At 41.8% G+C, this 25,519-nt stretch overlaps 2 protein-coding genes across 2 annotated transcripts in view; one reads left to right on the forward strand and one right to left on the reverse strand.

Annotated features, from left to right (window-relative positions):
• The window catches only part of CDCA7L (cell division cycle associated 7-like), a 9,156-nt gene extending 2,064 nt beyond the window's left edge, over positions 1–7,092 (forward strand). Inside the window, exons 3-8 of the mRNA XM_009879551.1 lie at positions 760–834; positions 2,326–2,511; positions 3,897–4,028; positions 4,882–5,031; positions 6,188–6,324; positions 6,674–7,092. Of these exons, the coding sequence (XP_009877853.1) occupies positions 760–834; positions 2,326–2,511; positions 3,897–4,028; positions 4,882–5,031; positions 6,188–6,324; positions 6,674–6,704 (711 nt within the window). The 3' untranslated portion in view covers positions 6,705–7,092. The remainder of the gene's footprint in view (positions 1–759; positions 835–2,325; positions 2,512–3,896; positions 4,029–4,881; positions 5,032–6,187; positions 6,325–6,673) is intronic.
• A 791-nt stretch (positions 7,093–7,883) lies between these two features.
• Positions 7,884–25,519, reverse strand: part of DNAH11 (dynein, axonemal, heavy chain 11) — a 142,960-nt gene continuing 125,324 nt past the window's right edge. Inside the window, 14 exon segments of the mRNA XM_009879580.1 lie at positions 7,884–8,008; positions 8,011–8,121; positions 10,048–10,156; positions 10,158–10,189; positions 11,453–11,534; positions 11,536–11,569; positions 12,413–12,527; positions 12,667–12,705; positions 12,708–12,749; positions 12,752–12,839; positions 15,385–15,469; positions 15,471–15,598; positions 19,752–19,873; positions 23,110–23,309. Of these exon segments, the coding sequence (XP_009877882.1) occupies positions 7,884–8,008; positions 8,011–8,121; positions 10,048–10,156; positions 10,158–10,189; positions 11,453–11,534; positions 11,536–11,569; positions 12,413–12,527; positions 12,667–12,705; positions 12,708–12,749; positions 12,752–12,839; positions 15,385–15,469; positions 15,471–15,598; positions 19,752–19,873; positions 23,110–23,309 (1,312 nt within the window).

The raw sequence follows: 25,519 nt of genomic DNA on the forward strand, positions 1-25,519 counted from the left end.
CTGCTGAAGCGCTTCTGATACTGCATGCACCAGGGTTAGGGGAACTGCCAGCGGGGCTTAGTTGTATTACAGCTTTGCAAATGAGCGTGTACCCGTGTCGCTGCGTGTATCTGCACAAAGCAATGGGTATTTAGTATTACTGGCTGTGGTTGCAGCATTTGTGAAATCGGCGCTAGCTCTCGTGATAGAAAAAAGACAGTTCCTAGACATCGCTGCTAAGGACCACTGAAAAATGATGAGCAAAGTTTCCCTGCTGCAGTGTCACTACTTGAGGGGACGTCGAGTTCCTTGGCAAAAAGCACAGGTGTATCGGCACTCGTTTAGTGAAATAGTCCACAGGGAACATCTTACAATCTTCTAGTAGAGCTTGGAGAGCTCTTGCTGCCAAGGGCACCCTGTCTTCCTTTTCTCCCTCTTGTCATATGAACAGTGAATTTCTCATAGATATCGTAACCATGTTGTAATGCACTTCTTCAGTGCTGTTTCGACAAAATTGGATGTAATTCTAGCTAATTCTAATTCCCAGCAAGAATTAATGGGAGGTGAAGTTAGTATTGCCCACAGAGGTTTGCCGATTCAGGGGTAAACAAGCCCCTTTTATGAGCCCCACTTAAATAAAGTACCTCCAGAAAGGTTTCATGCACTGAAACTTCATGTGTTTAGATCTAATTCGGAGTGCCTGTGAAGAGTGGATGATAATGTGTTGCTTATTTGCAAGTTTGCAGTGAGTTTTCAATGCGGCATCACTGTTGATTTCAGCTTGCCCAGTTGGTGGCAGAACTGAATTCCATACCCGGCCTGTTTCCAGTGAAAACGCCCACCTCCACTCCTCCGGTAAGTCTCCGGTACCGGCTAGAGGTGACACATGTTTTTGCTAGAGTTATGACTAATGCGTTTCCTGATGAAACACTTTCACCAAGTTTGTTCTGGTTTCCTTTGGGTTTGGTTGCTTTATTTGAATGGATTTGGTCAGTAGTTAAGTATGGAGGGTTATGTAAAGAAATGGAATTTTCTAAGATCATTTATGAAGAAATAGGGAGACCAAGGTGAGATGCTACTTCATCATTTTTGCCCCAGAAGTACTTTTGAGATGCTAGAGAAGTCTGTGTTTGTCTGTGTGGGAGTAATGAAGAGTAGTTGCTTTCCTTTGTGTTTAGTGTCTGTTAATTTCCCAGTTAATTTCCCTCTTGCAGGCTTTTCTTTTAAAAGCCACGCTTCCCAGTAGAGCTTTGCTGATGAAATTCAACCACTTCAACGTGAAACCGGGATGATACTGTAGTTACTTCAATTGGTTTTTCTTGGCTAGAGGCAGAAAACTGTCAGCCCCTCTAGGCTCTCTATAGAGTGATGTTTTTTTCCCACCTGTATTATAAACTGAAGAGATCTGAGGAAAAATCAAAGGGCCATGTCTTCAGGAAGCCCATGTAGAAATGCTGCCGTGGTGCTTGTCAGGTGAAAAGGTGAAGCCAAATTCTACAGCCTTTGAAAGGCTGGAACCTTGTTAGCTCTAGTTAAATGCTGTAGAAACTTAAACATCCTTTGAATACATAGAGAAGCCTGCTGCTTTTATTTAGTATCTTTACTAGAGGAAGGGGAAGGGCATCTGGAATACTCTAGTTATCTCTTCTGCTTGTTTTTAGATTTCCAGCTTGTTTCCTTGTGATGTGCCTTTCACTGCTTTCAAAGGAAGTAACTAAAGAGCACGGTAGCGAGCAGACGTGCTTCCTACATCTTGTTTATCCTGTCAGATTTAGTAGATGCCTTTATGGTAGGTGTCTATGCAGGACTTCGGTTGCATGATTTCAGTCATGCAGTAATTGGCAGGCGTGACAGTACGAAAAGGGTCATCTTGTGTCTCCTACTAATTTCCAGATCTTGAAATCTGGAAGTAGGAGAAGAAACTTATTAACGCCCATTCACTTTAAAAAATATAAAAGGAAATAAACTAGAATTCAGATTATTCCTTGGAGATGTATTCAGTTTGTGGGAAAATCTGAAGCTTTAGCTGCTGAAGAACAGTGAGAACTAGCTTCTGCCTTAATGTGCCATGCAAAAAGTTTTGGTATAGTTCTGTGACGTTAATTGGAATAGAATTTGACTGTGAAAGTGTGGTGTTTCAAAAGGAGCAAAAATGTATGGCATGTAGGGAGAACATTTAAGTATGCTAGAAGTTGATGAGTTTGGCTTAACAAATAAGGAGCGGGAGAAGAACTGATTAATTCGTGATAGTGGAAGTGTGGTACAGCCATTTTGAGGTAATTTCTGGTGTTTAACAATACAAGCATAACTGAAAAGACAGTTACTGGACTCATCTTCTCTTTCCAGAAACAGAAGAAAATCCCAAGGAGGACATTTTCTGAAGGCCAGATAGCACGTCGCATGAATCCAACCAGAAATGCTCGTCCACCAGAGAAATTTGCCTTGGAAAAATTCACTGTGTCGGCTGTCAAATTTGCAGAACACTTCCGTAGCTATAGACAACAAAACCTCTTGAAGAAGAGACTCAGTGTGGTATTTGCCAGACTTTGCTTTCTCCAGTAATCAGGGATTAGGAAACATTTAAATTGTTGGCCACCATTTAGAGCAGATATCCCATCCCACAGAACGTTAATAAGAACCTTTGGTTTGGGATTACCTACAGAATGAAGTTGTGTTCTGGCCTTCCTGCCTCATCTTTCTGGGCTCTATTTCTATGTTACCCAAACATAACAAGGCAGTTTACTTGTGGTCTATTATTTATTTATTATCTGAAAATTACTAGAGCTCACAATGTAGAAGGCCTTCGAGTGGCAAGGCAGTGGGGCTGGTGGAGGTGACAAAGCAGATCTTCTCTATGTGCTCAGGAAAAAATTAGCAAAATCCGCTCTCTGGAAATAGCAGAGGGAAGACAGAGAGGAGTGATACAGCTAAACTGAGAACGAGTGAGGGGAATCTGCACCAACAGCCTGCTGACGTACTGTCTGGCCATTCAAAAATTGCAAATTTTATTCTTCCCCATTTTTTCAAATCTGTTTTTCCCTCCCTTGGCGATATTTACTGTCGATTTACTGGCGATTTTCATTTGTCTTTATGAAGAAGACAAATCTTTACGTTTGTACCTGCACAGGCTGGATCCCAGTTCTGCTTATAGGAATGAGGAACTTGGCTATTAAAAAAGGTGGAGTAGCACTGAATGAGAGCCTGGGCTGGTAAATAACTATTTTGGAGAGAACAGAGCTGATCTAGGGTGAAGGACAAATGAGGTGTTAGGAGTGTGGGGTAGGGGGAAGGCTAAGGATCAGATGAGACTTTTGTACATGAATCGGGGTCAAAGGGAACGATATTTGGAAGGAAAAAAAAAAAACCATACTTGAGTGGAGGACTCATTATCCTGTTTGTTTTTTGGAAAAAAGAAAGGGCTGGGTATGGCAGGACTAACGTAAAACTTCAGTAGAAGTGTTTTGCGTGACATTAGAGATTGTCATTGGAGAAAGCAATTAGAGAGTATGCTAGAAGATTGAAGGAGCAAAGCATGGGAAGGCAGATGGTTATAGTTCCTTATTTTGAGAGGGAAGAAATGGAGTATGAAGAGTTACAGCGGAGGTGTGCAGGGAATGCAAAGAAAAGGAGGTAGCAGAAAAACGTTAGGGATTTGTGGAAATAGAAGTAGCAATGATGGGAAGGAAGAACATATAAACAGAATAAATGCAGTAGAGAAAAGATTAGGGAGGAAAGGGAAAGAAAGAGGCAGTGGTGGTTCGGAAACTCTATTCCCTGTTGTTCCAGTGGTCTGTGAGCCTGTAGTCTGCAGCCTCTAGACTGCATACACATTATAAATGAAAGAATTTGTCACCAAGTGTGGTGACAGAGTCTTCATCACACTAGACAAAAGGTGTTGAGATGAGTTTGTTTAGCAGGAGGATTGTGGAGTGCGCAAAAGAAGGAGATCATCAAAGTATTCATCTCGCCGTCCAGTAGAGGATATTACTGAGGAGGACTTGGACAACATTGCAATCACTGTTAAAGACAAAATCTATGACAAAGTTCTAGTAAGTGGCTGCTGTTTTCTTTACTGTGTCCATGCGCTTGAAATTGAAAGTCTCTTAATAGTTCATCTGGTGTTTGCTTTCCTGAGGTTCTGGAGAGTGCAGCTCTACATTACTAAATCAGACAAGCACAACTTGAAAGCTTTGCCAGGCTTCCATGGGCTTGCCTGTGCTGGTTGATAATCCCCACCAACTTTTTGCCTCTGCAAAGAAGTGCTTTCTTGCCAGTGCTATTAAGGGGAATTTGCTGTAGCTATGACTCACCACTGATAAGAGTTGACATCCCTTTTATCTCTCATCCTCACTTAATATAAATGTGGTGGTGGTGGTGGTTGTGCCATTAAATAAGTGATCCCTGCTGCTCCTTGCACACCCTGGAAATGACGTTTCTGTGTGGGCTGGGTAGTTTCCAATGCTCTTGATGGAACTCCTCCTTCCTTTCCTTCACTGGATTTGGCTATTATTAATTGTCATAAAGATCTAGATGATCAGCTTACTATATATTTCATGCTTCATTGTATTTGCAGAGATGAGTCACAAAGTAATCTTCTGAATAGTTTTAGCTTTTTCCTAGAGAGAGGAAAGGATCAGAACTGCAACATGAGGTTCATGTAGTTTAAGACTCCCTATGCGACTGAGCCTGGGCGCTGTCTCTGTAAGATTTCTAGCATCTCTCCACATAACTATATGATTTATCACAATAACAGAACTTACGGTTCTTACTAAGATTTTCATCACTGAATTTGACTTTGGTTTGAAATTTGTGCTTTGCTATCAGCAGATGTATTAGGAAAGTTCGGCAATGAGCATTTAAGATGTCCTTCATACAGGCGTTTCTCCTCCTTTCCAATTTTAGGGTAGTACTTGCCACCAGTGTCGACAAAAGACAATTGATACAAAGACAATCTGTCGCAATCAGGGCTGTGGAGGAGTAAGGGGACAGTTTTGTGGACCATGTCTTCGAAATCGATATGGGGAAGATGTGAAATCAGCACTGCTTGATCCAGTAAGTGTAATTTCTTGGGCTTGGAAAGAAAGTGTAATGAATATGGTTTTGTTGGTAAGCTGTGATGAGTATATGCTCATGATAACATGGCATTCAAAGCTTTTTGCCATGAGAAGGTCTGTAATACTGTTCGGACTGACACTGATCTTGTTGGAACAGAAGTGGAAAGTGCAGGACCTGGATTACGTTACACCCACCTTCACGCTTTGAAGCTCCGCTTGCTTACCAAATAGTAGAGGGAAGGTGTGAGACCTTTTAAGAAAAGGAATCTGTCCCCTTTCAGAAAAATGCCAAAACATACCTTTTTTTTTTAATTCTCCCGCTATGTCGGCATGCAAAGCAGGTTCCTTCTTTTAGATTCTAATTTTTAAATGTGAGAAAAAAGGAGAAGGATGCCTAAAAGTCTTGGGGTTGGTTCCCTTTTCTCTGTCCACCGAGGCACTGAGCAAGGAGGGAGCACAGGCTGCTGCCAGAGAATGAGGCACGTGGCTATGCAAAGACCTCTCGCCAGATTAGCTCTCTCTGTGCTCAGCTTGTTGTTGGACCTCATCTCCCCCACCTCTGCTTTAGAGAGGGGCTTCTGGGCTCTTCAGAAGGACAATGAAGAACTAAGGACTCCGATGTGCTGGCCCGGTGTGGCAATGGCTGCTGTACTGCAATACAGGCTGTTAGAACCTGCAACCTCTATGTTTGGTTTCTGAGCAGCTGGGAGATGCCTGACTTCATGTACACGCTGGGTAATTCAGTCTTAGGAATCAGGCTGTGCCAGCAGACAGAGCCAATGAAACTTGTCTTGGTGGGTACCCACCTTTTTCTCGGGAGTTCACTATGGTCAGCCTAACGTAGGATGAGTTATCAGTAGTCATTACAGATGCCTTTAGTCCATTTTAAATTAATACGGAACAAATCAGAGCGCCTGACTTTTCGGAGTAAGAAGCATTCAAGCAAACTAGGTAGTGCTTGATCTTTTCTGCAATCCTGCAGAATTTGGAAGGTGTTAACAAGGTTGGTTGGCTGATGCAGGCTTCTAAAACCTTGCCCTGAACAGTCGCACAGTAAGGAAGCCATACTTGTCTGTCTGAGCAACAGGAAGGTGAACATAACCTTACTCATAGCTTGCCTTTACCCTCCCCTTTCCGCATTCACCCCCTCGCAGGCCTGGATCTGTCCTCCTTGTCGTGGGGTGTGCAACTGCAGCTACTGCCGCCGGCGGGACGGGCGCTGTGCCACGGGCATGCTCATCCACTTGGCCAAGTTCTGCGGCTACGATAACGTCAAGGAGTACCTGGAAAGGTGAGGGCCGTGCCCCGTGCTCGTTGCTTTTAACACTGTTGTAGCCCTCTAAGTAATACTTGACTTCTGTGGCCTGGGGCAGATCTGGACCTAGGCAAAAGAAGTCTCTTGGACTTGAGATTCCTTCTAGGCTGAAATTGGCTTCATTGAAGTGAGTCATATTGTCTGTGTAAACAAATCATTTGCTTAAGAAATTGAAATGCTTTTCCCTGTTTTGAAATCAGTATTGATCACTTCAAGCGTATAGAAGTGCTGTTTTGGGAGCTGTCATCTTCAGAAATGGAAATGGTCTGTTTAGGGGGAACCTGAGTTTCCTAAAAAGCACTAACACTGTTTTCTCATGTCTCAGTTTACAGAAACAACTGGCAGATGACAATTGAGAACGCTGAACTCAAGCTGTGCCTGCAACTGGTTGATATGTTGACAAGTTTTGACTTCAAAAGGTTATTACTATGTTTTATATAAGATAGAATTGTAGAGTATAGTATATGCATTTCTGTGTTGGGAACTTTTTTATTGATGTGGTCTTATGCAAAAGATCTCTCAGGAAAATGTTTTGGTAGAGAAATCTACATGCACAGACCTATATATTAAATGAAATGGCACTCTTGAACCTTGAGTGATTAATTTTTAATAGAACTACACAACCACATGATGGAGAACTTGGTCAATTTGAGCAATATTTTTATTTATATAATTGTGCAAGTTTGCAGAAGGGGTGTTTAACAACTACTTGTAAACATACCCCATCTTTAAAGAAACAAAGCCCCCCTTTGTGTTCCTGCTTGACCACAAAGATTCAGTTTTCCAACCCCTGCTTTCTGAACCTATTCCTCCACCTGTAGTTTATGGAACTTGCCCCTGAAAAGAAGGCAAGGGTCCTTTCACCTGAATGCCAGGTGGAATATATTCCAGCAAAAGCGGATGCAACCTACCAGTGGGAGGATGATTTTTTTTTTTATTCCAAAGTGCAAAAAAAAATTAAACATCATCCCAATAAAGAAAAACAATTGTTCACCAGCAGTTTTTTTGTGATGCATCTGCATCTGGACCAACTACTTTACAGAGTCATAACTGGTTAACTGGTTTAAATCACAAAGTTCAGGATTATTTTTTTTAAATACAGTTCATACTTAGATGTTTTTTCATAATGTACAACCAAGCTTTTGAACAAATTTGTTTAAATGCAATGACTGTATTGCAGTATGATTATGTTAAAATTGTTGTAAGATACACATTTCATTTTATGTAGAATAAAGAATAATCAAGAGGAGCGTTTTGTGAGTGAAACTACACCCAGATGCTGATGTTTCCTATTTACTTTCCCATAGCTGGTGTAATGAAGGAGTGCTTGCAGATCAATAATCATTATATGGAGAAACACACAAACACAATACTGACAGATCAGGAGATAACAAGTTAGAGCACATCAGTGTTACACAGGAATGTTCTTTTGTGAGGCAAATCTGCTGCCCCAGCTGACTGAAAAATATTTATCTCCTTTTGCTTTAACTACAAGGCAGACTGAGAAAACAGCACATACTATTGAAAACTTAATACTAAACTGCCAAGAGTAAAGCTCCTCCTGCCAGAACGCATTTAGCTGGCTTCTCCTTGCTTTTCAGATTTAAGGTTGAAATGTAAGTTGGCCCTCTGCTTTTGGTTTTATATACTGAACATTCTTACTTTCCCTTCGATCCTCTGGAATAGCCCTTACGGAAATGACTGGCATTGCAGGAGTCAGTTCCCTGAGCCGTGCTTCAGCTATGGTCCCCAGCTGGATGTCCCACCTGGAGCCTGAAGTGAACACAGGCGCACAGCTTACGTGGTGTTCTGTACTGCAAGACCAGAATAATTTGGGTTTAAGCAATTGCTTACTGCTAAATACTTAAAGCTACATTTGAACATACAGATTTAGTGTAGATTGTTGCTGGCCTGTTGTGCGTCATCTCTTTGTATGAATGTGAGGTGAGTAGGTAGCATCTGCCCAGACTGGACTTGTGGTTTCATCAGCATGGCCTTCTATTGAAAGCAGGGACCGGAAACTACTTACAGTGGGGAGTTGGAGTATGTCTGTAACTGAGTGTGCCTGTCCAAGTCAAGTGCTCAGATTTTCTCCTAATTCTCTGCTAGTTTATGGTCAAGTATTCCAAAAGGTGGAGAACTACACTGGAGTATTTAGCATATGTTTGTATCGTGAGGTATCAAACAGGTGCTTCAGTGTAGTTAAGACAGATGAGTTCTGTGCTGCTGAAGGGCCATGCGCTTTCTGAAAGCTGCTGGATTTTTGTTGTGTGTTCTTCTAACAAACCAGCATATAAAATGTTGCAGATGCTTGCTGTGGACTTAAGGACTGTTTATGTAGCAACACAAACGTTATTTTGCAATTACAAACACAGAAACACAGCAACCGCAGCTCACAAGGTTCCTCAAAGCCTTCCTCCTATCCACAGGAGGAATGAACAGTATTGCCCTTTGAGTGACAGACGTTTTAAAAGAAAATCCTCTGAAAAATTTGCCTTTCAAAAAGCAACCGTCAAATGACATGCTCGTCATTGCTCGAGATCCCCACACCCTGACTTTCCCCTTGGGGCTCATCTGGCTGTAGTAGCAACATCCTCCCAAAAGAGTTGCTTTCCTTTTATTATACGCAGGTCTAGTAAAGAGTATAAGTAATGGTGACGTTTCTCTAATTGCCTATTTGGAGTTACTCACTTTTCCTCTAATTAGCTGTACCTTGGTTGACAGCCTAAGTTAAAACTAAATCTCATTTTGACTGCTAGGCTTAAGTGTCATTCCTAAACTAGATGCTTCAGTTTTGGGAAAATACAGTTCCAAAAGAGCAAGGAACAGTGTTTGTCCTCTGAAAGTTGTTAAAAGAGGTGCTGCAGCTCAACAGATGAACACAATTTCCATTCAGGGACAGCCTGCAACCATATTACAGCTACTGCAATAATTGACTGCTTGGGAACTCAGATGAAAAATCTACTCATGTCATATTTACGCATCACCCACTTTGGTGTGTCATTATACCTCATGCTAATACAGGGGTTCTCAAGTATTTCCATGCTTCTTTGGCATGTCTTCCCAATGGCCTATAAGTATTATGGCGTAGCAAATTACAAATTCAGAGTTCTTTGCATCTGTTTATTTAGAACTGACAACTTTTTACTAAGGTGGAAGAAACAGCTTTTTTATGGTTTTATTTTGTTGGTTTGTTTTGTTTGTGGTTTTTTTCTGTTGTTTTGCTTTTTGCGTTTCTCGTGATGTTTGTTTTTAACTGCAACTGTGTAGATGGCTTAATCCAGGTTACCAACATCTGGTAACTACTAACCCCGTTCTGCACTTCTAAGAGGTGCAGAAAATTTCTAGGTGATCAGTATCGGGGTGAAATTGAAAGTCTCTGGAATAGTCTTTATGCTTCTGAACCTCAACTAGATTAGAGCTGCTGCTTTATTACAATGCAGACCTTGTTCAGGCTTAGTTAATAGTTACTTAAATGCATTAGGTATACTCAGTGATTAGGACAATAGGCTGGCCTGAAATTTAAAGTCACAGTGGACCAACATCAACAATCCACCACCATTCCTGAACTTCCTCGGTGCTGTTCATAGGGTCACAACACTTTAGTTCAACTCCTGATGGAACTTATCTACCTAATGAAGGAATCTAGCGTCCCTGAACTAGGTTACTGAGATCAAGCAATTTAAGTTAATTTCTTACCTGCCATGAAAAGCCCACAGATACAGGCTTGTCCCCTTGGTGGGTGGCCATAATCTTCTTTGGTCTTTTTGGTAACATCTGCAGTCAAGTGCACCTTATCCAAAGGCCACTTGGTTCTTGCATGCCATGCTCTGCATTAAAACTTTAAAAAATAATACTTTCAATAATTCAATATCCAGACAGTAATTTTAATGTCAGAATTGTTAACATGACCCACTTGGGCCAGTGATGCTTAAGTGTGAGACTGACTGCGGTTTGCTTTGTTTTAGTTTTGTCTTTCTTCTTCCTTTGGCCATTATTTGAAGTAAGGCAAAAAAGCTGAATGCAATTGTTTGGAAACAAAATATTTTGCATAGTACAGAACAAACCAAATCCCGCCCCAAGCACAGCAGGGGAGCAAGACTGCATTGCTGAGACACTACTTCTCTCCAACCAAGTCCCTGTTCAGAGCAAGCCCTGAACATCTAACATCTAACATCTGTTGTAGCTTGCATGCTCCTTATGTCCCCCCAGCCCTTGACAGGAACAAGTGCCCAGAAGAGAAAGCTTGGAGAGAAAAAAAAAAGTGTGAAAAATACAGTGGGGTTCCTCTGTGCCTGTGGCACAAAATGAGCACCATTTGGGGACCTTGCCATGAGCCTCAGAGAGAAGGGGAGCTGCCTGCCAGCCCTCATTGCTGCCATCCCCTTCTGCTTCCAAGTACAGGGAGAGGCGCTTCAGTGTCTGGGCTGCAAACGCTCCCTGGGCCCCCACTGCCCATCTTCTCCAGGGAGTGATGGCAGCCTGGCCAGTGTCCTGTGAGGAGCTCCTGGTCACCTTTCTGCTAGGTTAGAAAAGGATTATCTGAACGCCATTGGTGGCCATGCAGAATTTGAGATACCCTGTTACTGGGCTGTCATGTGGCTTCACTGTGGTCTTCAGAATACATGCATATGTGCTGTAACCACGGCAAAAAGTGAGACATCAGTACACTGCTGAAGATTTTTCATCCCTTACTGTGGCAGCAACTGCACAAAGAGGACCGGGAGACTGATGTATTTTTTTCTGCTTAGCGTGGTAACACTGGGTTAATACTAAGGAATAAACTGGAATGGCACCATGACATATGCACTGAATTGGTTAAATAATAACAGCAGGAAGACTTGCACTCTTAATCTTTTTTAAACTATGAAATTCAGCATTTATTTCCTTAGCTGCTTTGTCTTCATGCTTCTGAGGAGGCTGAAGACGAGTTTGGATTGTTCCCCCTCCTTTCAGGAGATTGTTATTCTGATATTCGGCCGATTTTTCTCTTTTTACTTAAACTGTGCTTAACTCTCCAGAGAGCATCACAAACCTACATAACACCAATAAATGTCTGGCAGTGAAACGATATGCCTGGTTCCTGACAACCATCGCTGCTTACCTGTCAGAAAGGACTGAGGATTGAACAAGCCAGAAAGCCACACCACTGCTGCTGGCAGCACAAGGTCCTGTGTCCAGATCTCAAAGTTCTACGTATCGCATGAGAAGATCAGTAACGCTAAAAGAAAAGCAGCAATGGCTTCTGCCTTAATCTCTTTGTACTACTTTTTTATAGACAAAATAAATGGCAGACTTCAAGTTTAAGAGTCCTTTTGTCTACAAGAGAAGGTAGACGGCTGAAGTAACCAGAAAGTATATGCTTACGTAAGCATAAGGTCATGGTTTTAGTGGAATTTGTTCTTTCCCTGATGTAGGTATGTACGAAATCAATTCTAGAAGCTGATCAGCATGAGACAGGTTGCTGGCAACAGAGAATGTGAGTATGCTCAATCCTGTAAAACTTGTTTAGGTTTCTCCCCAAGACAACATCACCATTACTAATGTTACCACACCTTCAGAGACTGCCAAAAAATAGTAACAACCATTGATGGCTTCTTAAATGCAAATTGCCTGATACCGTCTTCAGTGGTGCATTTAAACTTCCAATAAGACACAGCAAAGTCCAAATCAGGAGCACAAAAGCATCTAACAGAGACTCTGGATAATGGCGTGCTACAGCACACATCATTGCCATGAGATACCAGAGGAATTTCCAAAAACGCTGCCTGTTTTTTTTTGCTATGTCTAACCACCTGCAAGTGGATATTGCTGGTGGCAGCAGCGTAGGGGAAAAGGAATCCTGCAAGGTGCTGAACACCCCGAGCACTTGTGCCAAGGGAGGTGACGAAGCCTTGCTTTAGCAAAGTGCTTAGCATTTCTGCAAAACTCACTTCAAAGTAAAACTGACTTGCATTAAGACAGATTTTGGACAAAAAAATAAAGGGAAAAAAACCTGCTGCTTTTAGATCACTGAAATAGCTCTGTGCATAGCAGCCATACCCTGTTAGTGTAGCGTACTTACCGGTGGGCAGGGCTGTACATGGATGGATGTGCTAGTTTAGTCCATGTGTCTGGCACAGCATCGCAGAAGAGCGCAGACTGCAGCACTTCCATGTGAGGATAAAACATCAACTCCCTTTTGGAGAACAATAAATAGCATACAGGCATCATAAAGAACAGCTATTCTTTTCATTTGGGGAAAAAAAAAAAAAAAGGCAAGAAAAAGCCCCAAATTGCACAGAAGAGCAACAATACTGTTAATAAAAAAGTCACTTGCCTTCAGAGCGAGGTCCAGCTGTTTAAGAGACCTATGTTCTCTGAAAGGAGGAGGTTCACCCTCTCACACTCTTGAGGGCACAGGGGCTCCAGGCAGCAGGCATCTGCATGATTTCTGCCATGTTGAACTCCTTGGGAAGCATCTCCAGAATATCATCCAGGACATTCTTAACCTTTCCAGGCCAATACAAACAGAGCCATTAGAAATCACTGCAATCAACTCTTTTTGACTCTTCTAGTTTCAAGTCTGATTTCTTCTCTGGGGGGAGCAAACATCACGTTTTCTTAGGAGGTAAAAACCAAAGATGGTCCCCCACCTCTGCTGTCTCTTTGGCTAAAGTATTGAGACAAATGACTGCAAAACACTTAGCAGCTTCTAATTAGCTTTATGTTTTCAGGTAACACCGACCCCCAAAGCCCACCAACACATCATCCCTGGGCTTGGGATGACTGCTGTAACAAGGACGTATCCTGAGATTGCTTTGGTTTTTAGTCAAGCGTGATTAGTAGTTTGTATTTCTATAGTACCTAATACTTTTATATAATAAATAATAAGATATAATATATATAATTATATAGAATATATAATACATATATAATTAAATATAATATAAAATAGCTTTTATATCTCCCCCTCCACCGCCCACAGTCCTTACTGTCTTGGGCATTAGGCAAAATACAGCACAGGCACAGGCACACACACACACATGTCGCCCCCAAAAAAAGCCTCTCTCCCTCCTCGCAGGCCTGCTCTGGAACTGAGAGGGAACACAAATGAAAAACAGTTTGTAACAGTACTAATGAGCAGGAACTGAAATCACAACATTAATGCAGCTCAGTCTCCATTTCAGCCCTAGCTTTGGCAGGCTGAATGATGAATGCCATGTATAATTGTCCACAGTCACTAAAGTGGACGGGAACCAAATATGAAAAGCACAAGTTCCCCCCTCTGGGAAATGAAGCGTTGTTTGGCCACTTGCATGTGGAGCTGTCATATTCTCTTCTGCAAAATCCCTGTGATCTGATGGGGATATGAGAAAAAAAAAAAAAAAAAAAGAGAAAAGAGTTCCCAGAGGAAGAAGAGGGAGTAAAGAAAGGGATGGAGAGTTGCAGAAAGGGAGTGGCTGTCATGGAGGAATTTAATTAGCTCTGGTAAGGATGAGAGGTTGAAGGCTCAGTCTCGCGATACACCAGTTTTTCGGGGATCTGGACATGGTTTTTCAGGCCTACACTCAGAAAGGAAGGTGCAGAAGACAGCAGGGTCTGCTAACAGAACTAGCTGAGATTTCTGATTACATTTTCTTTTTCTGCTTATCCTTTATTCATTTAATCTATTAAGCACAACACCAGTGCTGTTCCATTCTTTAAACCCAGGCTTTTACATTTTTCTGGAATCAGTTTGGCTGTACTAAGTTATCTGGGTATCTAAGATACCTTGACTGTTGAACAGAATTATAGTGCCCCAGTTAACTCCATATTACGGGACAAAGCTTTTCTATTAAGTTTGGTCCCTTCAACCCATCATCTGATACCTTATCGGTATTAACGTTACTGTTCTGCTAAACTCCAGATTTGGTACAAGAGAGGTGCTGAGGCTACGAGGTGGTGAGACAGCCTCCTTGCCCAGATTTCACCTCTGCAGACTACCAGAAAACTAAAAATCCCTGAAAACCTCCTCCTTAGCTGCGGCTTGCAAGGGAAGTCCCTTGGAGCAGCCATGCGCCTCCTGCTCAGATCAGGAGCCCAGGAAGGGGAGTGGTGGGAGAGCGCTGTGCTTGGGCTGCTCTTCATGGCATGGAGACCCTATACATCACCGCCAGGCTGTGCTGTGAACGTGGCCGAAAGAATCGTAGAATCATAGAATGGTGTAGGTTGGAAGGGACCATAAAGATCATCTAGCTCCAACGCCCCTGCCATGGGCAGGGACACCTCCCACTAGACCAGGTTGCTCAAAGCCCCATCCAGCCTGGCCTTGAACGCTTCCAGCAATGGGGCATCCACAACTACTCTGGGCAACCTGTTTCAGTGTCTTACCACCCTCATAGTGAAATATTTCTTCCTAATATCTAATCTAAATCTATCTTCTTCCAGTTTGAAGCCATTACGCCTCGTCACTACATGCCCTTGTAAAAAGTCCCACCTCAATTTTCTTGTAGGCTCCCTTTAGTTACTGGAAGGCTGCTCTCAGGTCTCCCCAGAGCCCTCTCTTCTCCAGGCTGAACAACCCCAACTCTCCCAGCCTGAGAAAGACGCCAGGACCACAACCTGGGAGGGACTTCCTACGCTCGGCACAAGCGGGAAGGAGCAGGGAAGCTACCCAAAGCAGGAGTTGGGAACAAAGCAGAGAGGTGAAAACTAGGCTCACCACTCGATCAACCGTAACTTTTTTTAGGAAGTTGGTTGCTGTACGTGTTTATAAAAGCACACACAAAAAAGCGAGATAGATTCATCCCTTGTTCCCCCCCGCCCATTCAATTCACAGTAAAAAAAAAAGTCTGCATAACACGTTACATGTTCCTCTGGTCTAAATGCCTCCCCAGTGCAGTACATTGCACAGGCTGGCACATTATCATCACTACTATTAACAATCAGCTGAGCTTTGCTAGTTTGAGGCATTATTTTTTTTCATAGAAATTAAGTCTCTTCCTGAAATAACACAGTAAGATGTGTGCTCCACATGTCATTAACAGCACCAACAGTGCACCAGATGAACTTCGCCTTTTCCTCTGTAGACTGGCCTGATCCTGCTCCTATGAATAAATTCATGGGTTGCACTTCCAAAATAGCTTGAAGAGATAATCTTAGGGTGCAGTCCGTATACTACAGGGATTTCAGATGGAAGCATTTAATCTATGTATTTATGGTATCCAGCATAATCCAGATTTGGTGGGGCCAAACAACCTGGTGCCAGAGACAGCTCCCCTTCAAGATTCTGTAAAAGAATCAATAATGTTACTGATAATGCTGTCACCAGTTGTCGAAACATCCTTCTGCATCTACAAAGTTTCAGAAATGGACATGACACCTTTATGTTCTGATACAGTAGAACAGGGTTACCAAACTGTTTTTACCACAGTTACAGTTACTGTGGCCAGCAGGTCAAGGGAGGCGATCCTGCCGCTCTACTCCACTGTCGTGAGACCCCACCTGGAGTACTGCGTCCAGCTCTGGAGTCCTCGACTTAAGAAAGACATGGACCTGCTGGAGTGTGTCCAGAGAAGAGCCACGAGGATGATCCGAGGGCTGGAGCACCTCTCCTATGAGGAGAGGCTGAGAGAGTTGGGGCTGTTCAGCCTGGAGAAGAGAAGGCTCCGGGGAGATCTTATTGCGGCCTTCCGGTACCTAAAGGGGGCCTACAGGAGAGCTGGGGAAGGACTTTTTACTAGGGCATGTAGTGACAGGACGAGAGGGAATGGGTATAAACTGGAAGAGGACAGGTTTAGATTAAACATTAGGAAGAAGTTTTTCACTTTGAGGGTGGTAAGGCACTGGCACAGATTGCCCAGAGAGGTTGTTGAGGCCCCATCCCTGGAGGTGTTCAAGGCCAGGCTGGACGTGGTCCCTGCCCATGGCAGGGAGGTTGGAACTCGATGATCTTCAAGGTCCATTCTATGATTCTGTGATTCTACTATTCACACATCTTTCCGACATTCCCATTTTCTGCAGTCTTGAAATACTGTTGCTGCTTCCTTCATAAGGGTGCTCTGAGGTTTATTTTAAGGACTGTCACTGCCGAGGCGGGTGTATTTTGAGTACTGAATTTCTGCATCCCCTCAGCAGACAAGCAAGGATTATTATGCCATTTTGCAGATGAGACTCTGAGACACAGGACAGAGTCACACAGAACACCCGTGGGAGAGGCAAGACTGGAGACTCAACTCACCTGAACCCCCATCCCAATAACACATGAGCCACAACATTAATTCTGCTTGGTGTGTCGTTGATTAGGGGCTTTGCATGAACACGCTGTGCTCACAATAGCCTTAAAGAGGTTACAGGGAGCAGCAGGTCAATGAGACAATTAAATGGAGTGTGGAAACGGGACAACACATGTCAGTATTTGTGCAATTCGTAGCTTGTCAGAAACAGTGATCCCAATCCACTTTCCACATAAATGGTTGCCAGTTAGGACACTTCTTTATGTGTTGATGTCCCTTTCTTTCTCATCTGCCTGGCTGTTAACACCCAGGAGCTGGAACAGAAAGGAAAAACATGCTCCTCTGTTCCATCTCTTCAAATGTAGGAGTCTTGCCAAAGCAGCAGTGCCTCAATGAGATAGATAGTGGTGATAATTTTCACAGCAGAAAAAAAATTAAGGTCTCAACCAGCTCAATATTGAACCAAATACTATTAACTGAACCTTTCCTATAGAACAGGCAGGCCCTGTCCCTGTCAGGACATTAAAGATAAGACTTGGGACTTGGGAACAGGTCAAGAATTAAGTAGGTAGACAGAGGGCTTTGGTAAGATGGACTCTCGGGGGGCTGCCCTCCTACTGATGACAGCACAGAGCAAAAGCTGTAGCAATCACATTTATTTTCCAGGCTCCCTCAGCTCCGGCACTGGAAGGACTTCACTGGATTCAGAGTTTCTCTGAACTTATTGTCACAGAGCTGTCTGGGATTTAAACTAGACTTGGAAGTTGTTTTTGCTGAAAAATATTTCTGCTCTAAGTGGTACTTTTCACAGGAGCTATTTCTTCCTAATGCAGGGTCCACTCCACAAAATCACAATAAAATTTAACAGCTTTTGGCATTTAGAACAGTCAACAACAAGCTGCTGCTCACAATAACACCAGTAAGCACTTATTTCTGAAGTCACTTTGGTTCTGCAACCAGCCATTTACCTGCGCCTGAACCTGTACCACTAATCTCACCCACAATAAGCTATGCCTTAAGATGCCACTTTGAAGTAGTGCTGAGGTTTGAGAGGAAAAAAAAAAGCAAAAAAAAAAGCCCTATTATTCACCTTGAGTGGAAGATCAATTCTGTTCAGACAATCTGTACTTACCAGTCTCTCTCCTGGCACTTAAATTGGGTTTTACTGTATTCCTGGGAGTCATGCGCACGGAGGGAGGCTGCGGGTTATGGAGGTTCACGGCAGGCACTTGCCGCCCTTCTGTCCTTACAACAGATCCCAGATGAGCTACAGCGAAGCTGACGTACAGTGGTTGATTGTAACACACCTCGTGGAATGAATTTGTAGCTAAAAGAGCTCATCAGTAATGCAAATAGGTAAAAGAGAAGGCAATCTTCCCAACGAACACAAAGCACCAGCGCTGATGGAAGGTGTCGCCATCCTGTTTGTGTCCATTTGGCTGCCAGTCAATAAATGATTTGCTGGTTTTGCTGGTAATTTAGGGCTTTAATGTTTTCTAATTACTGCAAAAAGCTTGGAACGATATCTCACTATTTAAAATACCAGTGGATCCAGGCACGGGTTTGGGTCCCTAAACTTTCCAAAGGCCATACAAATAGCAGTGATTCTGCTCAGGTTTCACCACCTATACTTATTTTACAATTATTTGAATGTAAGTTCAGGCTTGTGAAGGTTAATGGACTGCCGAAACTGGAAGCAGTAATTCTTTACTTATCCATAGGCTAGAGGCACAGCCGGAGCCGGCAGGATGAGCTTCCCACCATGCCCCTGCGACCTCAGCTGTCATTTGGAGAAATCAGCCTCCGCCGAGGTCAGGAGTACAGTGGTGTTTAGCCTTTCCATCTCCATGGCAACTTACTCTTGGGCATCTTCTTCTGAGCAGTTACTTCCAATTGCCTTCATCTGAGTGTGGCTCTTTGACATATGAAAACCCACTCGTTAGGGATGGAGGACGCACCAGCCAGCTCCTCTCTCTCTCCACCGAAAGGCAAGCTTCAGCTGCATCGCCGAGGGGGAACAGTGCACTTTCCCCAGGTTAGCCAGGCTCTGCAAGTGTCCTGCTCACACCTAACATGCTAATTTTCTTTTTTTTTTTTTTTCTCCCAAATAAGCTTTTTACCTTTGGACAATGAAAAATAACAAGTCTGGAAAGGGCACTTGAAAAATCTCTCGGCTGATTTTAGCAAATAGTGTACAATCTGTTCTCTAAAATGACTAGGTCAGCAGTTTAGAAGCAGCCAGTTGGGTTTTTTTAATTTATATATTTACCCCCCACCCCCATATATACCTCCACATTTTATATGAATGTATGTATATGAAAATAGATTAAAGTAATTTCTGTGCACGGCTTTTTAGAACTAAAGTTAAAGCAACATTTTCTTTTTGTATCCTCAAAATTTCTAACATTTGTTTCTGATTAGAAGCAACTTTGGCAATCTTGCACCTTGGACTCATGGATGCTGCACATACACTGCTGTCCAGGACCAAAACTCAATAGTGAAAGTTGAATAATTCTGTACATATCAGCTGGTGATAATCTGACAAAACTACAGAAACAGATGCGCGAGAGGGTGATGGGAAATGAGAAACAGTCTTACAAACAGTTTTCCCTATTTAGAAACAGGAAAACGCAAGGAAATGTACAAGATTTCCATTCTATGATATATCTGGAGAAGGAAACATACAAACAGTAAATATAAGTTTTGAGGATAGTGTCAATCTGGACAGCTGTAACCGGTGAGTCTACCAGTTACGTTAGTTAAAGTGCAGTTCCATAAAAGATACTTTCCTGTGCCCACCCAGACCTTTCTGAACGGAAGCACCTTAAATGAGAATAGTTTTATTAGGAAAATGGAAACGTAAATGTACTATCCCCTAAAGTCACTAAGCTGGCTATGCAAGCAGTGTCACAAAACACTGAATTCAAGTTGCTGAGTAAGGGTCTTGCAAAAGTATATAAACAAACGATATGCCAAGCCACAAACCCTTGCAGACCAAATCTGCTCACGATGAATCACTGTAACTCATTACAAGTTGGAGAATTTACTCCTCCATGGCCAGATGAGACCTTGCTACAGGTGGGGCTGCTTAGATGAGAAAGCTTGTAGCCTTCCCCGCAAGGGTCCAGTTCTGAAAGATGACTTTCTCTTAGGTTGTACATACTATACACATGTTCAAGAGCTTTACGTATGTATGAAAGTTCTCACCATAGCTGGGCTGATGAATTCTTGCAGATACACACAGCAGAGCCTTCGGTCCCAGACGTCGGTGATGTGGCCACCACACATGATCTCACCAGAGGTAGACCTCACCAGGTCTTCCCACGGAACTTACCTAGGGCACAGAATGCATCACTGAATAAAACAAGTCAGCTTTCTAAAGGCCAAACCAAAGCTGCTCAGAATAAACACTGTTAAGAGAAACAAAAGAAATTAAAATACTTCCTTTCCGAAAGCTTCATGGTTATATATTCACATTGCTGGGTTTTATTTGTTTAGCAAATAACTACATTGAAACACAGATCTCTTTTATTCCAATCCAGTGAGAGGTATCTATAAATATCTGAGTCAAAATACCAAGTTTGTGACTAAAATTCAGTAATAGTGTAAAGTGTATCATCTGAGCCTTGTGTCTTGTTTTCTACCTTATCCCTTATAAAAAGCTTTTAAGAGAAAAGTACATTTTCCAAACACTGCATGATATAAGAGAACATAACTCATTAACAAGCACACGCATGTATTTTCCCATACAGATCTTTAAAAACATAATCCTCATGAGTGACAGGAAGGTAACCTACTGTGCCTTTCTTAGAGGAGAAATAAAAAACTTGTATCTGATTGCAGTCTTTTATATCTCCTCACTAGGAAACACTCAGTAACTGAAATTCTGCATTATTTGAATTTGGGATGTATTCAAGAACTTCGGTAAAAATTGAATTAATATTAATCCCATTACTACCACATCACATAAGCATTATGCTTATTGTAGAACTCTAGTCATAATGCCACGGTTATAGCATGTGATTAACAATGGTAACACATTTTATTCAAGGAACTACTATCCTTCTCTTTTATTTGGCTTCGCAGAGTTTGAAGCTTCTTTTCGCTACCCTTTGGTTTGCAAAATATGCCAGTTTGTGATGAAGCCTTTCCAGACAGGAACCTTTACGCCCCTGGGGGCAGTATTTGCCTCCCAACAGTTCAAATAAAAACTTAATTATAGGCTTTAAATATTGCATGATGTGACAGAACAGAACAAGTAAAATAGCTGCAGCTATTCCAGACTGCTTGCTACAAGTTTATTTCAATTTGAATATGTGAAACTCTAATCCATCTTTCTTTTAAACTGGTTTGAAGAGAATGAAAAAAGAAGAAGAAGAAGAAAAAAAAAGGCCACTGGAATATAATATGCAATGCTGCAGGCTGGTGATGAGAAGCCTGAAGAGAGAATCCCTGTGAAAAATGCCAACAACTTGGATTTAGAATGAAACATTCTCGCAGTGAGAATAAACCTGCTTTTCTCTTTGTTGGCAACAGAATCACATTTAATGTTTTTCTAATTTCATATATATTTATCTCAAGAAATGCCTTTTTCCTTTGTCTTTTAGAAGAGTGTATCGATATTCTAACTCAGTACAAGCTCATTCAGCTGCACACTTCTGGGGCATCGATTACACTGGGATAATCAAAGCTTGTGCTATAAAAGGGACATTTTTGCTAGTATGAGAAAACCGAAGGGTTTGCATTAGAAATATTTTGGGCTGTCAGGCTTGCATAATTGCCATTGTACTCTGTAGAAAACTGGGCTGTTGTACTCAAAAAACCACTGAGCCATTGCTCAGGTGGATGGATACAGTGAGGACAGAGTCCACATCCCCCTCGCAACATCGAACGACAGCTCCATGAATGTGCCTGTGGGGATCAGAAAGCGGAGGGGAAGAGCAGGACGATGAGGCAGGATCAGGCATCCTGCACTCCACCTGTGGAGACCTGTGGAACTATCAGAGGTTGGTGTGGAGGAGTTCGTCTTCACATCGGGAAAATGTGTGACGTCAAGCTGAGATGTGAGAAGATTAGATACTCATAGGGGAGCACCATAAACTGGTGTAAGTGATGATGGAGTTCGGGCAATTTCCACTAGTTGATAAACTAGCTCAAGTTTCCCAGTTTATGATTTCTGGTCAATCCCTAATTGTCTTACACAAAGTTGTCCCCAAAGTATACTCAATTGGGAGATTTTATATACACACACACACACATACACACACACCCCGAGTCATATACATGGATATATACAAACAAAGTCACATTTTAAAAAACTATGTTCTCTTTTCTCTCCTCAATATCTGCATTAAAGCCAGAGGGTAATGAATCATTAACCAATACAATGAAAAGGGCCAATAAGCAATATTACTAAGAGGAGAGAAGAAATAATTCTCACTCTTACAGACCTTTCTAGCCTACCTGCCATCAGAACCCTCCCTCTCATTAATTAGCAAAATTAATTATCCAGCTTACGAATTGTGGTTTGAAAAGAACAGAGCTTAGAGCAGCAAGATTTATTAGCAAAGAAAACTAAGGGTTGGAATAAGCTGATTTTATAGACTTGTTTTCTAAATGGGAAGCATTATTAAATCATCACTATAAAATTAAGCAATTATTTCACTATGACACCGAGTACCACAGTAAGGAAAAACAGTTTCATGTCCTATTAGCTAAATAAAGGTCAGTAGGGCTAAAAAGAAAAAAGGAAAATTAATTTCTAAGAGTAAATACAAGTTGGGAGATATGGAGAAAACCGTATCATCAAGGGGTGATACTTCCTTCTCTTTTTTTCTTGATAAATAACTTAAATTTCTTTAAATTAGTAAAATGGGAGGACCTATTCAGTACTATCCTATATCATTCAGTAATAAATAATTATTGCTTTTATGTAGGCATTTCATATACAGAACTTTAACAAATGACCTCAACTGAGTATTTAAACTATAGAAGTGTGAAATATGCTGTAGCTCAGAAATAAAATCACTCATCTACCCTTAACTTTGACTCAAGGGGAACATTACTGAGAAAGTCACAACAAGGTGGCATCCTTAATACATAATAATGACACATGCAGGAAATGCACCATTATTTATACATGTGACGTGCTGTAAATTGCTTCCATCATCAGAACTAATTGTAGTGATTATTAATGCAGTGTTATGAACTGTCAGAATTGCTGTATGTAATTACATTTGTGCAAATGCTTCATTACCTGCCTAATGAATTTGGCATATATGCACATGTAAACCACTGTTTTTGTTAACATAATGAAGGGCATTTTTTTCCCCCCTTAGCTACTGATGTGGAACTGGTTTGACCTATATTACAAAGTTCAAGCATCCATTGCCAGAAAAAAAAAAACCACACAAACACCCTCCACCCCTCTCTTTTGATCTTGTTTATTTTCATACTCAGCAACAGCATCGTAGAATGCCAGCTACCTAAATAACAGTCACCCTTATTCAGTATAAACAGCTGATTGAGTTGAAATGACCTTGGTGTGTGGTTACCTGACCACTACTTCCTACCTTCGTGTGGATCTCTAGATAGTTGTGGAGGACAGTGATGCAGACGGGGAGATCTCTAGCACTGAAGGGGTACCTTCCATCCCAGCCCTGAGGGCCAAACTTCAGTCTCCCAGCAGCACAAGTGTGAAAACAGCACAGAGAAAACAGGATGCCTTTAAATTCCCTTTCCCCGGTACACAGTTGAAGGGTATCCCGATGGAGAAAAAAAGGAGTACATTTATCCAGTTAACACCCGGCAGTGTTGTCGATAGCTGTGCCTGCCTCAGCTGCCGAACGGCAGCACTAGCAAGCCTGGAGTTTGAAGGAGAGTGAGAAACAGGTTTCTTCGTGATCAGTGACTATCAGGCAGCAGTTCTTGCAGTAACAAGCAAAAGTGTTGATGGTTACCTTTTTATTTCCAAATGTCCCCGAGGAAAGAGAACTGTTGTGCTACTGAAACCAATAAAAATAGAGGCTTTAACTAGAACTCTATAGATATTACTCAAATAACCGCTATAGTTTCTCAGCATAAATCACCCATAGACTTTATCCTAAGTAGAAAATTTGCCAGTTTAACATTTATTAAAAATTATACTGTTCCTTCAAATTTTACACTGTTTCCTAGAGTCATGTTTGAAAGTGAAGTTTAATCATTTTTCTTTTGCCTCTTTTGTTTATAGCGTTAGTAAAGAATCTCCGCAAAATGGGATGCTGTGCTGGGCTTCAGCTGCTCTTTAAATTACTGAGTAAAACTATTTGCCATTTTCCTATAAAAACTGCAGAGATCCATTCTCGGTTCTCTGCAAGTTTTCTATACTCTATCTTTCAGTTTAAGAAGTAATTGACATAACAAAATGACTTTTGATACCCATAAAAACATGGATGTGTAGAAGGAACTTTAGAGGGATAAGCTCTTCGCTGTCAAAAGGAAATAGGTCATCCTGAGCCGAACAACAGGTAGCAAAGTCTGAGCAGAGGTGAAGGATTTTATGTCTGGAAGAAAACCCTCCTTAAGTCAGAATCCTGAGTTTAACCAGGAAAAACAGAACACAATCTTCTACCCTGAAGAAAACCACAAAAAATGAAATTTATTCCACCTGGATTAGGTATAGTTTGATTTTCTTATTACAATTCTTTTTTTTTTCTCCCCCCAAAATTAAAATAACCATATTATTAGTATGTACAGGAATTTGTAGTAAGCCACAAACAGCCATGGCTCAAAGTAATGGGGGAGAAAAGAGAGTTTTCTAAGGTACTGAACTGAGAAATTAGCTAATTAAAATACATATATATATTTCTTATACTGAACACAGCCTGAAGTGGGACAACAATGCATATGAATTGCCTTTATTAAAAACTTTGTCTATCTTTTTAGTAAAAATATTATAATAATGTTATAAAAAAAAGAAAAAAAAATGCTGCATTAATACTTGTCTGTTTAGCTACAAAACCACAGTGATTCTTCCTTTCACAGAATCACAGCATCTCCTAGATTGGAAAAGACCTGTAAGATCATCTAGTCCAATCATTAACCTAACACTGACAAGCCCACCACTAAACCGTGTATCTTTCTGAATCACCTCATACCATCAAAATCAGTCCATTTGTAGCCAAAGTAGCTTCGACACGGCTCTTTTAGTGCACGGCTCTTTTTTTCTAGGCATTGCTTAGCAGAGTTGCCTTTAAAAGAAACTCTTACCCTTTTCGCATCCAAGCTCTGCCTTCACGTGTCCTGTGCTCAAATAAATACACGCTAATACACTGCTGGAAGGCTAAAGTGTACAGTTATGGTTGCCTTTATCAGGGTCTGCTTTGCTGACACGAATCTTTGATTTGCTCCAGTGCTTTCACAGCTGCAGGGAAGCTGACTTGCACTGAGCTTGAAGATCTATCTACAAGTTCCTCAGGGTAACAGGCTGGGATAACTCCAGGGATCTGGATTGAAGGAGGCTACGCACGTCCAGTCACATCCCTGTCCTCCACATTTTCATGTCTTCTTTCTCCTGCTTCTTTCTCCCCACCCACCAAGCAGCTCTGCAGGACCTCACATAGGGTAAGAGCAAAAGACAAAAAAACCCCCAACAAACAGCATGTAACCCTTGCTCATTCATTCCTTTCCTTATGCCTAACTCCAGGAATTCATACACAAGGTAGTCAGCCATTGCCTGAACATCTGGGTACATAAACCCACTCCGTGGGAGAATGGACATGGTCAAACCAGGTTTGGAGCTGAGCAAAGTTCGCGAGTACCATTGAATGAAAGAGCTCTGACTTTAGAGCATGGACAGGTTTTTTTCATAAGACTGCACCACTGGGTAAAGCCGGTGCGATAAATGCACTTCTTTCTATTTTTGTAAGCACACCTATGCGTGTCTACATCTACTAATACAAATGCATGCATTATTGTCACGCATTTTCTCCTGC

The sequence above is a fragment of the Charadrius vociferus genome, unplaced genomic scaffold (genome assembly GCF_000708025.1).
Source record: "Charadrius vociferus isolate BGI_N301 unplaced genomic scaffold, ASM70802v2 scaffold262, whole genome shotgun sequence".
In the NCBI taxonomy this organism is placed as follows: Eukaryota; Metazoa; Chordata; class Aves; order Charadriiformes; family Charadriidae; genus Charadrius; species Charadrius vociferus.